Below are 13,807 nucleotides of genomic sequence, written 5' to 3'. Positions count from 1 at the left end.
ATCCATTACATTTTCTCTGTATTTACTACATGCAAAGTTCTGTAATGGGAAGGGTTCTTTTTCTGTAGTATTTTTTTTTTTATTCCAGCTTTACAATTGACTACAGAGCCAGGTTAGCAAGTGCTACTTCACATGAATAAAAAAGTTCTGACAGCAGCAATCTTCTTCTTGATTATGATTTATTGAAATTCCTTTTTAATGCTACAATCTGACTGCAAAACTACATTAAAATCCACTTTGTGCAAAATGGGCTGTATAAGTAAGACCAACCTGACATGTGTGTAAAATCTCTAAAGACGGCAAAAAGAAATCCTGTGTGAAATAAAAAATAAAAATATGCGCAATCTGTGGTTTAAAAATCTGCAGTGCAAGATCTGTTCTGATTTTAAGAATGGTTTTTGTTGGAGTGTTTGTCCACACTTAATATTTCATCCATCTCTGTGAATTATTAACATTACCTTTGAACATTAGTAGTGTGTTTTCAAATACTAAACTAGTTTCACAATGGGAAAGATTTTCAAAGGGCCCATTGTACACACATAGTATCACCTGTAACGCTGTTCTGTGCTAGTAGACCAACAGCAGTTTGGGGGGTGTTAGCATGACTGATGGAGGAAGGGCTGCTTTAAGACTTGATCCTGCTTTGATCTACTCAACAGGAATTTTTCCATTGATTTCAAGGTCAAACCTGTACGTGAAAAATGCCCTCTATATGGCTGTGTTATTTTCCATGGTGCAATGGTTAAGGTTCTTTTTTCCCAAGTAAACTTCCTCACATTAACCTGGATAATATAAACATTCTGGAGGAAAACAAAGGCATTCTAGAAAAGTCTGGGCTGGAATCTTTGTTTCCCACAATTTGAATAGCTCTGTGTAATCATTCAAAATTAGTCTAGAGTAAATAAAAAGGGCTGCCAGGCCATAGCAGTTAGGACAGGCATAACATAGGATGTGAGTTTTGAACCATGAAGTATCACATCCCATGTGCTGACAACAGGAGTCAATTTGGGCAAGAGCATTAAAATTCTGGATTTTTTTAAAATTTTGAACTTAAACTTACTGGGGAGCAAAACACACCCTTCTTTTGTCTCTAGAAATGTAAACGAGACATTAATTGTAAATTCTGTTCTATTTGACTTAGAAGTTATTTTGAAAGAAAGGCCATAGAAAAGTTAAAAGTTTGCTACCGTAGTGCTGCTACTTCACTAAAGAATTAACCAGGGCTTGGGAATTTGCCAGACCTTGTTGCTTTTGGCTCATTTCCAGTCAAGTTCTTAAGAAAGCCACCAACATGTTATTGCCATTAATGCCTTTGTGATCAAACATCAGGGTCTGCAGAAAACATTACAGCTATGCTAATTTGCTCCCATAATTTTATCTGGTAAAAAACTGGGAATAAAGATTGCAGCAAAACATTTCAAGGGAAATGCCACAGTTTTTCATAAAGCTATGGATTATGGTCAACCAAATGTAAATTCTTTGCATCTAAGGATGCCATGTTATATTGCAATTCTAATTCCAGCTCATGAATCATCTGTCAGCCAGGAGGGGGAAGCTGTTCAGATGAGAACAGTTGCAGCCTTCTGGTCTTTTGAAGTTCACATACTCAGGTTTGTAGCCATACCTTGTTGTTCCACACAGGCAGGTTTGTTTTCATATGTGGTACTCATAGATTATGGAATTAAAAACAGCTATGTCACACTGGAGGAATTACTGTCGATGGACAGCCAACCACAGTAGCTCCGCAAAGCTGACAAAGCAGCCTCACTTTTAGTATTAGTTATAACAGTTTTCACAACACTATCATATATTTCTTTGTATCACCCTTGTTGTAGAACCAGTTCTATAGTGTAAATGCAGGCAGGTTTGATAGATCAGGTAGGGGTCAGATAATTAGGTGAGAAAACTGCAGCCCTGAGGAAACAATTTAGGGATTGTCCATTCACCTGAATGAACATTTCAATGACTTTGTCCTGTTTCCTAGACTGCTGGTGGTTACCTCATGGTCAGCCTTTCTGGTGCTGATAGCTGTGATGCTATGCTTTCTGACACAAGTTTATTAGATGACCTGCAATTTTGTAGACTTGCTGAAGGACAAGTGCCTCTCAAAAAATAGGAGTGTTTTCACATTGCATTGGCCATTTTGGATAAGCTTACAGCAGTATTTCCCCATCATATGTAGTCTTAAGGCTAATCAAATACTTCAGAGAGAAAGACTTTTGGAAGTTCTCACTGCTGTCAGATTACTGAGGGAGGCAGATGGGCTTCAGAAGCTGCAGACCCAGCTTACTGCAGGCAACGGAAAGGCTTCAGCTGACTTCACTGAACCTCCTATCCTGTCCTTAGCCACTCTGTCTGGCTATACATTGTTCTATATGCACAGCAACTTCTGTGACCAGGTGATGAAGCAGACAGGGAAATCCATCCATCAGAAAAATAACCCAGAAAAACAAATATCTAACTGAATTGTATTTCAGCTCAGCATCTAGCTAAATGATTGGGATGTACCAGCACAACAGGGCATAGAGGTATGGAGAAGGAATTGTTCTAGAAAGGAAAAAAAAAAGTTCTGGAATATAATAACTTTCAAGCACAGGCTTTAAAAAGGCAGTTTATCTTTTGACACAGGTTTAGATCAGAGATTGTCATGGGATTTGCCACATTCGTAAGACAAGCAAAGAGATTTTTGCCCACATGGTTTTGAGTGAGGAGTGTAATCCCCTGCAGGAGTAAATATTTAATTTGACACATTTTCTAGAAAAAAATTCCCAAAATGAGATTGGCTTTTGTTGGATTACAATTTTTTTTAATATATTTTTCTCTGTCTTTTTAAAATAAAAATAAATAAAAGGTGGATCTTTTTTTTTGTTTTGGTGTATTAGCCTGCAGTACAAGCACTGCATCCTTTTCCTGGACTGCTGGAACACCCAGTAAGATTGCTCATACTGAGGGAGAGCGAAGTCTTAGAGCAGTGAGTTTCACCCTGGAAAATTATATCCAAGAAATGCAGATGTGATTGCTAATTGAACTATTTTTTGTTTAACTTTATCAATAAAGTTATTTTAATGGGAAATAGATCATGAAGGCTACAGAGAAGATGGCTGCTAGAGAAAACTGGAGAAAAACAAAATAGCTGAAATAATCTAAATGGAATAGGCATTGAAATAACCAGTGGTGATTTTAAAAAGTGGTGGCTCAGAGAAACTGCAGGCATTGAAGAAAAACTTTGACAAAGTAAACTAAAGACAATTAAAATAAGAAAAAAGGAAGCATGGCTTCACGCAGAGAAGGAAACAGGAGAAGTTCCAGTCAATGTAATTGGAAAGAAATGTAAGAAGTTTTGAAAGAGATACCAGCATCATCAAACTGGGTCAATTTTTAATAGAGCAAATTCTCACACTCAAAAATTCTGTCTACTGGATTTTGCAAGTATGCAGTATTTTGAGGATGTTCATTGCTTTTCCAGATGTGTGTGTTATCCTTTGTGGTTTGGCTGAGATCAGAGAGACTAAAAGAAATCGCAGTGTGTTTCAGAGATGTGGGAAAATTTGTTCACCCTTTGCAAACTTCCCTCCAAACTGCATCTGACTTCCAGTTACATGTCATGTTATGAGAATCAAAGAATCAAGATGGTTTTCTTTTCTCATATTAATTTCAGTTCCGTTCTTAGGAAATATAAACCCTACCTTCTTGTCCCTGACTGACCTTATGTGCTTCAAGACAACGTTTCCCACTAGTAACTCCAGCTCTCCTCTTACTTAGGAAAAGAAGGAATATGTGGCATGGGAGCTGTTTTCAGGAATCGGTGAGACTTTATATCCTGCAGGCTGATCTGAAGTTTTCAGAGAATGGCTGGGGAAGAGGACCAGAAGTACTATTTTGGAGTATGAAAATAAGAGTTTTTTAGGGGACGGCGTGTACACATACCATTTCTGCTTGCTTCTTTATAAATATACTGTTTCCTCAAGTAATGAATAAATTCTTGTAATTGATTATTTAAAAAATATGATACTGTATTTTATCTTTTTGTATCTCTGAGAACACTCTTGCAGCCGGTTTTGTCCTGCTTGTTAGTGTCTATTCAGTCTCACCTCTCCTATAGCCTTGTTGTATTACTTTGGGAAAATTGCTTAGCTTTTTTTTAGCTCATTATGCCTATTCATAGAGTGAGTGTAAAAATGTATATGCCAAGTAGCAGTTACAAGACTTCATTAATTAATAAAAAAAAATAGATATATTTTTGAAATATAAAAACAATGTAGTATAATTTTTGATCAGCAGAAAGAATGTGATGAGCAAGATTAAAGGAAGATGAAGAGGAAAAAGAAAATAATGGGTTCCAGACTTCCATTGATAAGTGAACAGTTTATCAAAGACTGATGATTACTAACTGGAGGGTTAAATGACAAGTAATTTCATTTAGGTCAATAGAGTACTACCATATGAGATTGGAATCAGGCCTTATCAGCAGTGCCATTTACCATCTAGCAGTTTTAAGATGAACAAGAGTACTTAATTCTCAGACCTCTCTCCCCTTTGAATAACACAGAAAATGTTTCTGTTTGTATGGCTGGGTAATTCCACTATAACTGTAAATGCTTGAATTGTTGTGCAGGCATTATTATTTTGTATTATTTTATTTTTTAAATAAATTATGCCAGCTCTAGAAAATTGGAATCTAAGTTTCAGTCAAAGACTTTTTTGATTGATGGTTGATCATGTTATGATGATGGAGACAAAGATTTTGATGTAAAAGAGGGTGTAGGATTTTACATAGATTTAGAATCTACTTTTTATAGGTTTGTAATTCCTCTGATGACCATTAGAAATTTAGAACAGTTAGAAATATTGGCTCTTAAACTGTATGTTTCAGCCTTATCTCAAGGAGCATATATGTCCTAGTCTGGTAAAAGCCCTTCATTACCATGGTACTAGTAAATAGTTTTTTGCTCATGTTTCTCTTTCATTTGTATGTTAGAAAAATAATTATTTGAGTCCTGAGTTGATGAATGTCTTGATTTGCGTGACATATGCTTAGTTTTTTATAAAAAACTACCTCATTGTCTGCCTTTTTGATATTTTTTCTAATTCTAAGCCTTTTTCTGAAGAACAACTCCCTGTACTAATTTTTTTTTTGGTGTGACATGAGGTGTGATTCAGTCATTCTCTTCTAGGCTTTCCTACCTCTTTGCCTTTATTTTGTCTTTCTGAAGTGTTCTGCAGCATAGATCTGCGTTTAGATGAAAGGGGATCTTTTCTTTTTAATGAGGTAGCTCTGACCCTCCACCTGCAAAGATGCTACCGATGCCATGATCATATTAGTTTTGGTGAGCCAAAATACATTCTAAGCACATAAATTAGAGCATGAGTACCTACAAATGTCTCCTCTTGTGTCACTATTTCTGCAAAGCATATTGTCTCAATAGAGAGTCATTGTAGGTGAAATCACAGAAGGTGAAGAGCTATTATAAAAAATATACTGAGAAGGGAGGCTGTGCCCCTTTGCCAGGTGAGAACTTCAACAAACAGCACATGGCTTCCTCGGAGACCACAGTATGCCCCCTGCACATCCTCCTCTCTCTGCTGAAGGAGAATGTGCCAGGGAATGAGGAGCAAGTACAGAATGTGACTTGCACTTGCAACGGGGCAGAGTCACTGCCACATCCATTGGCATGCTCTAGGACATGCCATGCACAGCAGGACCAGCCACACGGGGCAGCTGGCCTTTCAGGGCCCTGGCGTCTGTCTGCCCAGGAAGGTGCTCCTTGTCCTTCTCCAGAGGAGCTGGGACTCAGCCACCACTGCAGCACCAGTGGCCTGGCTCCTGTGTTAAGCACGTGGGGTAAAATAGGGAGGAAGACACTTGTGGGCCAGCCCTAGCAACTCACTTGTGTCCAATGCAAGGCTTGGGAGGCACAACAGTTCATTACCTAGGGATATCAACTCGTTTTCCTCAGGAAAAAAAAATAGCATACGGAGTTGCGCTGCCTTTTGGACAAGCTGCTGAATCAATGTTAAAGCTGAAGAGAATTATAAATGATCCTGAAAAACAAAGGAGTCATTTTGTTTTGGTTTTTTACTTAGCAGCGGTAGTAAGTGTGCACGTGACATATGCATGAGTCTTGTCTTAAACCTGGGGTTGAGAATTGTTTCCTTTGGTGAAGAAATGTGGATTGTTATTGTGTGTTAGCTGAGTGGTGACTCTTTACTCATGAAGAACTGACGTGCAATGTGAGAACAAGGCCTTACAAAATCCTAGCATCCTCTTTCTTTATTTCTATCTACTGGGCATGTGCAGAATTCTGAAAAAAAGGTACTTGATTAGATATCTACATTTGGATTTTAGATTGCTCTTTGAAGATACATGCAAATGGTTGTTAACAACATCCCATTCCTTTTGCAAATAAAGTTTAATCAAAATTGGACAGAATGAAAACACTTGCTTAAAAAGTGTTTAAAGAGCCCATCTTGGGCTGGATTATTGGATATTCCCCTATTTTAAAATGCAAATTCTGTCTTTATTAGTTCAGTAACTTCTTTGTGAGGCTCTTGCACTGAAAAATTGTGTTTATTTTCTCACAGCTAATTATTATTTTCAGAACACTCGTGGTCTGAAATATTTCTATTGTACCTTAATGACTCTGAGATATGGAACAGATTTATTTCTAATTTCTATCTTAAGTAACTTCTTAAAGGTAGAACCTACAAACTTATTTTATTTAAAAGACTAATACCAAACAATATATAATTGATTTATTGATATGGTGCTTCTCCCTCGATGAAAAAGATTTTGTTCTATTTTCTTTTTAGGAAGGAGGCACAGCTGGATGAAGAAGGACAGTTTCTTGTCAGAATAATTTACGATGATTCCAAAACCTATGATCTGGTTGCAGCTGCAAGCAAGGTCCTTAGTAAGTAATACGGATATCTTCTTTGCCCATTCATCACATAAAAGATAACCCCCCCCCAAAAAAAAAAAATCCATGTAGGAGAGAGAAACAGGATTTAGCACAGAGGAAGTGAAAACAGGGTATTGGTCAAAGGGAGAATTTTTAAAAAATCTCTGAAGAAAGGATTTTTTTTTTTAATTTATTGAAGATATTTTTATTCCTTTTATTACTAGAAGTGATTTTTATTACTTCTGAAGTTTTCTTAGTCATAGATACACCTTAAACTGCAGTAATATGCCTCATCCACAGAGCATGGTCAGTATTACAAGCAGCCATGAAGTAACAATATACCACTGTAACTACCTTGCCAGTACACCCAGGTTTCAACCACTGCTGCAAGAGCGGCCCATGAATGAATCCTTGATCTCTCTGCTGAAGAAACATGCTGAGTTACAGAAATGTTTGTGGCATGGGCACATCTCATTTCATATCTGCCATTGATTTGGGTTGCATTCATTTTCAATCATTGCAGCTCTGGTCTGGAATTTAAAAGGTAGAATTATGCCCATCAGCGTTACTTTATCTGCAGACCCAAGTGTGATACGAATTTGTTCTGAATCAGTAATTAGCCAAGAACCCATAAGACTATGGTAGTTATGTTGAATTGGAGCAGCTGATGTGGTTTCATGCTATTGTAAACCAGAAGTAACTCCCCTGAGATGAGCACTACTAACAACCGAGTTCCTTTATTTTCAAGTAGTGATTTCTTATCTGTATCAAAATCTAAAATGCGATACATGCGTGAAATGCACAATGCAGCAAAGTCGTAATGATAATTGGTAAATTCTAATGAAATATTGTATTGAATACTCATTATTTGCCAAGTGGACCCTGAATCTTGTTTTTCTCATATTCTTGAACTACTGTATCTGAGTAGAGTTTAGGTACTGTCTTTCTTATTTATGAATACGAAACTAAAGTAGTAAGCAAAGTACGTGAAATGCAGTGTTTGGACTGAATCATATTTTCCTGTTTTAACTAGATCTAAATGCCGGGGAAATTCTTCAAATGTTTGGGAAGATGTTTTTTGTGTTTTGTCAAGAATCTGGTTATGATACAATTCTACGTGTCCTGGGCTCAAATGTCAGAGAGTTTTTGCAGGTAAGAATTTTGTGCCAAATTATTTCAGATGCCAGACAGAAGTATGGTCTAGTCAACAGATTAGATTGAGATTTGGAGATATAGGTTGTACTGTATAATCTTCCAGTTATTTGTGGAGAGGTGTCTGAAAACTTTCTTCCTTGGTATTTGTATTCCATAGAGCTTTCCACTGCTCAGCAGTTTTGGCATTGTTGTTCTCTTTCTCTCTCAATTAATATATTATTCAGTTACCTGACAGAGTAATAATTTTCCCATACCATCTTTGACTGTTCAATTTCATAAAAAAGGAGTGAGAAGGCAGGTAAGCTGGGGTTGCAGAAGCATTCCTAAATCTGAAATTCCAAAGAAAAGTTTTTAACAGGAGTTTTCCTATGTAACTGAAGTATGGAGTGCAACAGACATGAAAAAAACCACCAATTCAAATTGTCTCTGTGTGTTAAGTAAAAAGACTTACCTTATTTATACTAACAGAAAATGTGGTCTTCAGATTTGTGGGATATTTCTTCTCCTAAGTTCTCTTTGACTAATTATAGATGCTGGTTATTTCTAATTGTACATTATGTACAGAGCTAGGGCTCATACACAGCTTATCTCTAAGACATTATCCTTCATCCATGAACTGAGGGTGGGACAGAGCATCTGTGGTTAAGTCAATTTTTGTGCTTTCCTAACTGCAGAACAGTGTGACACTGCACTGTAAAACAAAACAAAATGAAAACAATTTTTCAATAGCATGGAAGAAATGTGATTTCTAAAGTGTGATTTCTAGAAAAAATGGGCTTCCCTTTTTGGTCACCTGAAAATTGTTCACTTCAAAAAACCACTTTGGATTTAAGATTTGTGATATATATCACTCTTGGAGAGAACTGTGTGTTGTAATGAGTTTAAAAACACTGAACTGATTAAGATTTCACAGGAGATTGCCCAGAAGCTGAGTGTCAAATCTCTATTGATTTTCACGGGAAATTTAGCAGCCTCTTGTCATGTGTTCCCTTAAAATCTCTCCAGCAATAATAAGTGAAAAGAGCCGAGTGCATAGTTTGCTGGATTACTGGAATGTTTACTTCTGTGTCTCACTACCTGCCCCAAAACCTGGATTATTCCAGAGCATCCTAAATGTAGTCAACCCAGATTTCTTGTACAAGTCCCATGGACTGTAATTGCTGGGCAGACAGACAGGGTATGTGTATGCTCCAACATGTGCATACCATGTGTGATCTGTATACCGTTGTCTGTCTATGGGATATGACATCCTTCGTATTTCATAGCTTCATGCACAGGCTGCCCTCAAAGCAACCTGTCAGATAAATGTAATTTTTAAACATGACTCATGTACTGAGGTTGCGGTTAGGGTTGAGCAAGAATAGGGGAGGAGGAAAAAAAAAGGTATAGCTGGCCCGTTGCTCCATCACTTTGGGTACACATGGATGGGCCAGTCCTTCCCTATTCCTTTCCCTCATCCCCTTTTCCATATAGTATACATCTTTCCATTCCTTACCATGTGTGATGATGAAAAGACTGGACATGTTTGTAGTGCACACCAAACCTCTATAAAATCGTGAACAGCTTTCATTTATATTCTTCTAATGACAGTATTTTAAGCTGCTTTGTTTGAATTTGAGTGTTAACAGATGACATTGGCTATTATACACTTCTGTAAATTTTAACACGACTAATGTGTTAGTAGCTGTGCCAGAAGTGTACTTTTTAGCTTTTTATTATGATGGAAAATCAACATTATCTGTGATTTATTATTTTTGCATATTCCAGCAGTCAGATTAGGTCAGGAAACTAATTTATATACCTATTACAAAAATAGGTGCAGATTGGTTTTAATGTGCTGAACTTTTGTCAAATTCTTAAAATACATAATAGAGTTCCGAAAGGTGCTTCTTGAAATCTGTACTGAGTCTAGGAATATACAAAATAATTGAGGGCTGCAGCTTTTTAAAGCATGTGAAAATAAATCTCATATTTATGTTCTGTTTCCCTTGACATCTCAGAGAAAATTTAGTTTATTCGTAGATGAAACACAGGTACTTCAAGCTTCATGAAAGAGGAAAAAGATAGAGCAACTAAATCTAATATTTATACTTTCTATGAAAAACACAGGCCTGGAAAATTGCAAATCATATTGAAAGACACTGTGCCAAAGAGAAGCAGCGTGAAAAGAGATACCTCCTAAGAAGCCTATATGTTATGTTCAGTAGCTTTCTACTGAATGAAAATCGAACATTGGAGTAGTGGTTGGTTCTCACATTTAGGGAATCATTTACATGGCTATTTAGTTGTTCATAATTGCAATGCAATAAATTTCAGGGGACTAATTCCTCTTTTAGAAAAGTTTCCAGATGCTCTGTACCACACAGAGCTGAACAGCATATCTTTGTATTTCAGGTGCCAATCACAATTCTTTTGCTTTTAGACAGGCCAGGATGTGCCTGTTTTAGTATCACTGCTTGTTCTTGCTTGGAGATCCCTTTGTGTTTCACCATGGAGCTGATCACTGCTCTACAAAGCTCTAGAATTCGTGTCTTTAGTCCCAGCACAAGCTCTGGCATACATCTGGGCAGTGTAGGAGCCAACAATTCATGGAGAGAGCTTAATCTGTTGTTGTCTGTACCTGACTGCACCTCTGGCCCATAGCAGGTGAACAAATGGGGAAAAAAGATGCATTTGTTCTTCCAGAAGCTGCAATATCAATTTAGAATGGATCAAACACAACAAAAAATAGCAGTGGGAGTGACAGTGACAATGTCCAAATGACAGGATCTGGGAGTGATTTCAGCTCCTTGGTCTGGAAGCACATCTCTGCTGCTTCTTGACTACGTGTTGTAGCAAGGTTCTGAATACAATAAGCTCTTCACTCACCTCATAATCTGTATGCATAGGGAGAAAAGACACATTGGGGACTGGAAAGCAGCTGCAATACATCCTGGGGCAAGTCCCTCACGCTGGATGATTAGAGAGTCAAGACTGAAGGGCATATCACATGGGCTTGCCTGTGACACTGCTTGGACAAAGTCAGTAGTGGGGTAGTAGGGTGGCAAAGTGGTCTTGTAGAAGGGGGCTACTGCCATTTGTTAGCAACACTTTTGCCGGACTTGAGTGTTAATAATTAGACAATCTTATAAAAATTCTATCCTTGACATTGGCCATTTCCCATAACAAACTCCTTTTGAAATTCTTCAGGTGTTGAGGACTGTGTACCTGCAAGATTATTGCCTTTTCCCATGTGTCTCCTTAAGAGTTTTTTTCCAAAAGGTCAATATATCCCAGCTGTTTCTGAGGCATGTGTACTGAAAGAGCAGTTCTGCACCCGATTAAGGAGATTGTTGGGCACTCCCGCAGAGCCAGTCAGCTCTCTCATTCTTTTCTCATCCACACTTTTTCAAAGCAGTCTCTTCCAATTTCATTGTCTTGAACCCTGCAAAGTTCTTGCAGAATTTGCCTTCAAGCATTATACTTTTTGCAATTGAATGCCCACTAACAGCTGGAATGAATTGACTCCCAGATCATTGCCTCTTCAAGCTTTAATTTGGAGGTGTTGATATAGCAACAAAAACATGGATTTGAAACAAACTAAAAAACTGAAGGAGGAAGTTCCAGGCTGAGTGCATCCTACAGAATTAATTTCTAAGAGTCTCATTTCCTCTGGAGGCTTCCCAGGAGAAGAGGCAGCTGTTCGAACGCTTCACAACTCACATGAAATCAAGTTCAGTATGCTTCCACAAATTTGATGATCGACAGATGCTCATGAAAGGTGGAGAATGGCCCAGACAGCACATTGGAAATATTTTCACCTCACTTCTCTTTGTGCTGGCAGAAAACAATATGCAAAGCCTGGTGCCAGCAGTTACCTGAGGCGGTGGGAGAACAACATTTAAAATATGCAGTAATGTTCTGGACATTGGATGTGAAGGAGTTGTATGAATTTTACAACATAGGTAAATAATTATGTGGGTTGCAACACTATCCAGCAAGATTGCTCTAGGTTGCTCTTTCTGTGTTAAATATACAGTAAATAGCAAACTGGAGCCTTGATAATTGCTTCATAATCAGAGTTGGAGCTAGCTTTGTGTACTAAGTGTGATTTTAATCTCATTGTTCTCTTTAATATCCTCATTAGATATGCCTATCAATTTATCATTTAGCTTTCCTCTCCAGATAGCAATTTGTCTGGTCAAAATTTAAAGTTAAATACATAAGATGTCCAGGACATCAACTGGAAAAATAGAAGACACCTTCCCTTTCTTGAATAACCTGTTCTGAAACATTATTACGGCAGCTGTGATATATTCTATGTATTCTGTGGATTTTTTCATTTATTCTCAAAGAAAGTATGTATTTGAGGTTGGTCTTTTCATCATTTAAATCTTTACTTTAAAATTCGAGACTTTGTTAGGCCCTGTAAACTTGGGTTGACTGATAACAGTGTCAGGACTAGCCTTTTTCATTGAGAATAAGGAAGAAGATTCATGTTTATTCAGACACCTAAATTCACATCTGAAGAGGAGATTATAGGGACTAGAATTTGGAAAGGATGAAAATGGGTGAGGTACAGGATTGTGTAACACACACAAGGTCTTTAACCATCGGAGTGTTTCAAAATACAGCATAGTCAAGCATGAATTCTTACTATCTGGAGTAATTTTTAGCAGTGCTAATTTTGATGCCATTCATTGTCCAAATATTGCCACAGTAGATGGAAAGAACATCACGAGCTACCTGAAAAGCCTGCTATGACAGTTTTACAAATAATAAGGCAAAGGCACAGGGAATGTGAGCAGTAGGAGAAAGGAAATGTTCAGATTAGACAGAATATGTACTTACTTTCTTCAGAACTAATAAGTGAATGCCTTATAATCATGTTTTTAATTTCTTCTTCCAGAACCTGGATGCTTTGCATGACCACCTTGCTACTATTTACCCGGGTATGCGAGCCCCTTCCTTTAGATGCACGGATGCAGAGAAGGGGAAGGGACTCATTCTGCATTACTATTCGGAAAGAGAAGGTCTCCAGGATATTGTCATTGGAATCATCAAAACAGTAGCTCAACAGATCCACGGTACAGAAATAGATATGAAGGTAATGTCTGAAGGGATGTACACATTGGAAGTTTATGTCATTAGGACAAAATCAAGAAAATCAAAAGTGAAGTGATGGCAAACAATCATTTTCATTGTTGCTGTCCTCTGTGAAGCAGTGGCATCAGTACTGACTCAGGAAGAGCCATCATCATTTGTGTTGCTTTAAGGACAGGTCAGCCATCTGCTGAGAAGGCCAGCACTAATTTGCAAACAGACCCAAATGGCAACAGTTCAGAACAATATCGCCTTATTCAAAGAAGAAGATGCCATGTACAGAAATTAGGTACTGGGTTATTTGGTGTACTTTTTTCCACTTTATTTTATATTTGGCATATCTTTCTTACTGTCTGCTGTGTTCTGTGAGAACATGGACATTTTGTCTCTGTGTCCTAGATTCTTCATCTATGTGCAGACTGTGAGGCTGATGTGCGTTGATGAGGCCTGGCTGGCGAGCAGAGTGTTTTCCTCCCAGCCTGCACGCCAGGTCCATCCCAGAACCAAGATGTGTTTGTGGGTCTCATACTACCATTGTGCGGGAGCATGGATGGATGTACACCTACTGCCCCACAAGTGGAAGAATGGTCCTCAGTTCACAGAGCTTACATAACGTCGTGTGCAAAGTCACTTGTGAAATGGGAAAGAGGCTTCTGCTTTGTGTCCATACA

At 37.9% G+C, this 13,807-nt stretch overlaps 1 protein-coding gene across 2 annotated transcripts in view; it reads left to right on the top strand.

Moving 5' to 3' along the window:
- GUCY1B1 (guanylate cyclase 1 soluble subunit beta 1) overlaps positions 1–13,807 on the top strand; it is a 48,446-nt gene that overhangs the window by 10,353 nt on the left and 24,286 nt on the right. For both annotated transcript variants that reach the window (XM_075149441.1, XM_075149440.1), the window contains exons 3-5: positions 6,811–6,911; positions 7,933–8,051; positions 12,943–13,140. In XM_075149441.1, the coding sequence (XP_075005542.1) occupies positions 6,811–6,911; positions 7,933–8,051; positions 12,943–13,140 (418 nt within the window). The remainder of the gene's footprint in view (positions 1–6,810; positions 6,912–7,932; positions 8,052–12,942; positions 13,141–13,807) is intronic.

Source organism: Calonectris borealis, chromosome 4 (genome assembly GCF_964195595.1).
Source record: "Calonectris borealis chromosome 4, bCalBor7.hap1.2, whole genome shotgun sequence".
NCBI classification, from domain to species: Eukaryota; Metazoa; Chordata; class Aves; order Procellariiformes; family Procellariidae; genus Calonectris; species Calonectris borealis.
This window is presented reverse-complemented; position numbering and strand designations above follow the sequence as displayed.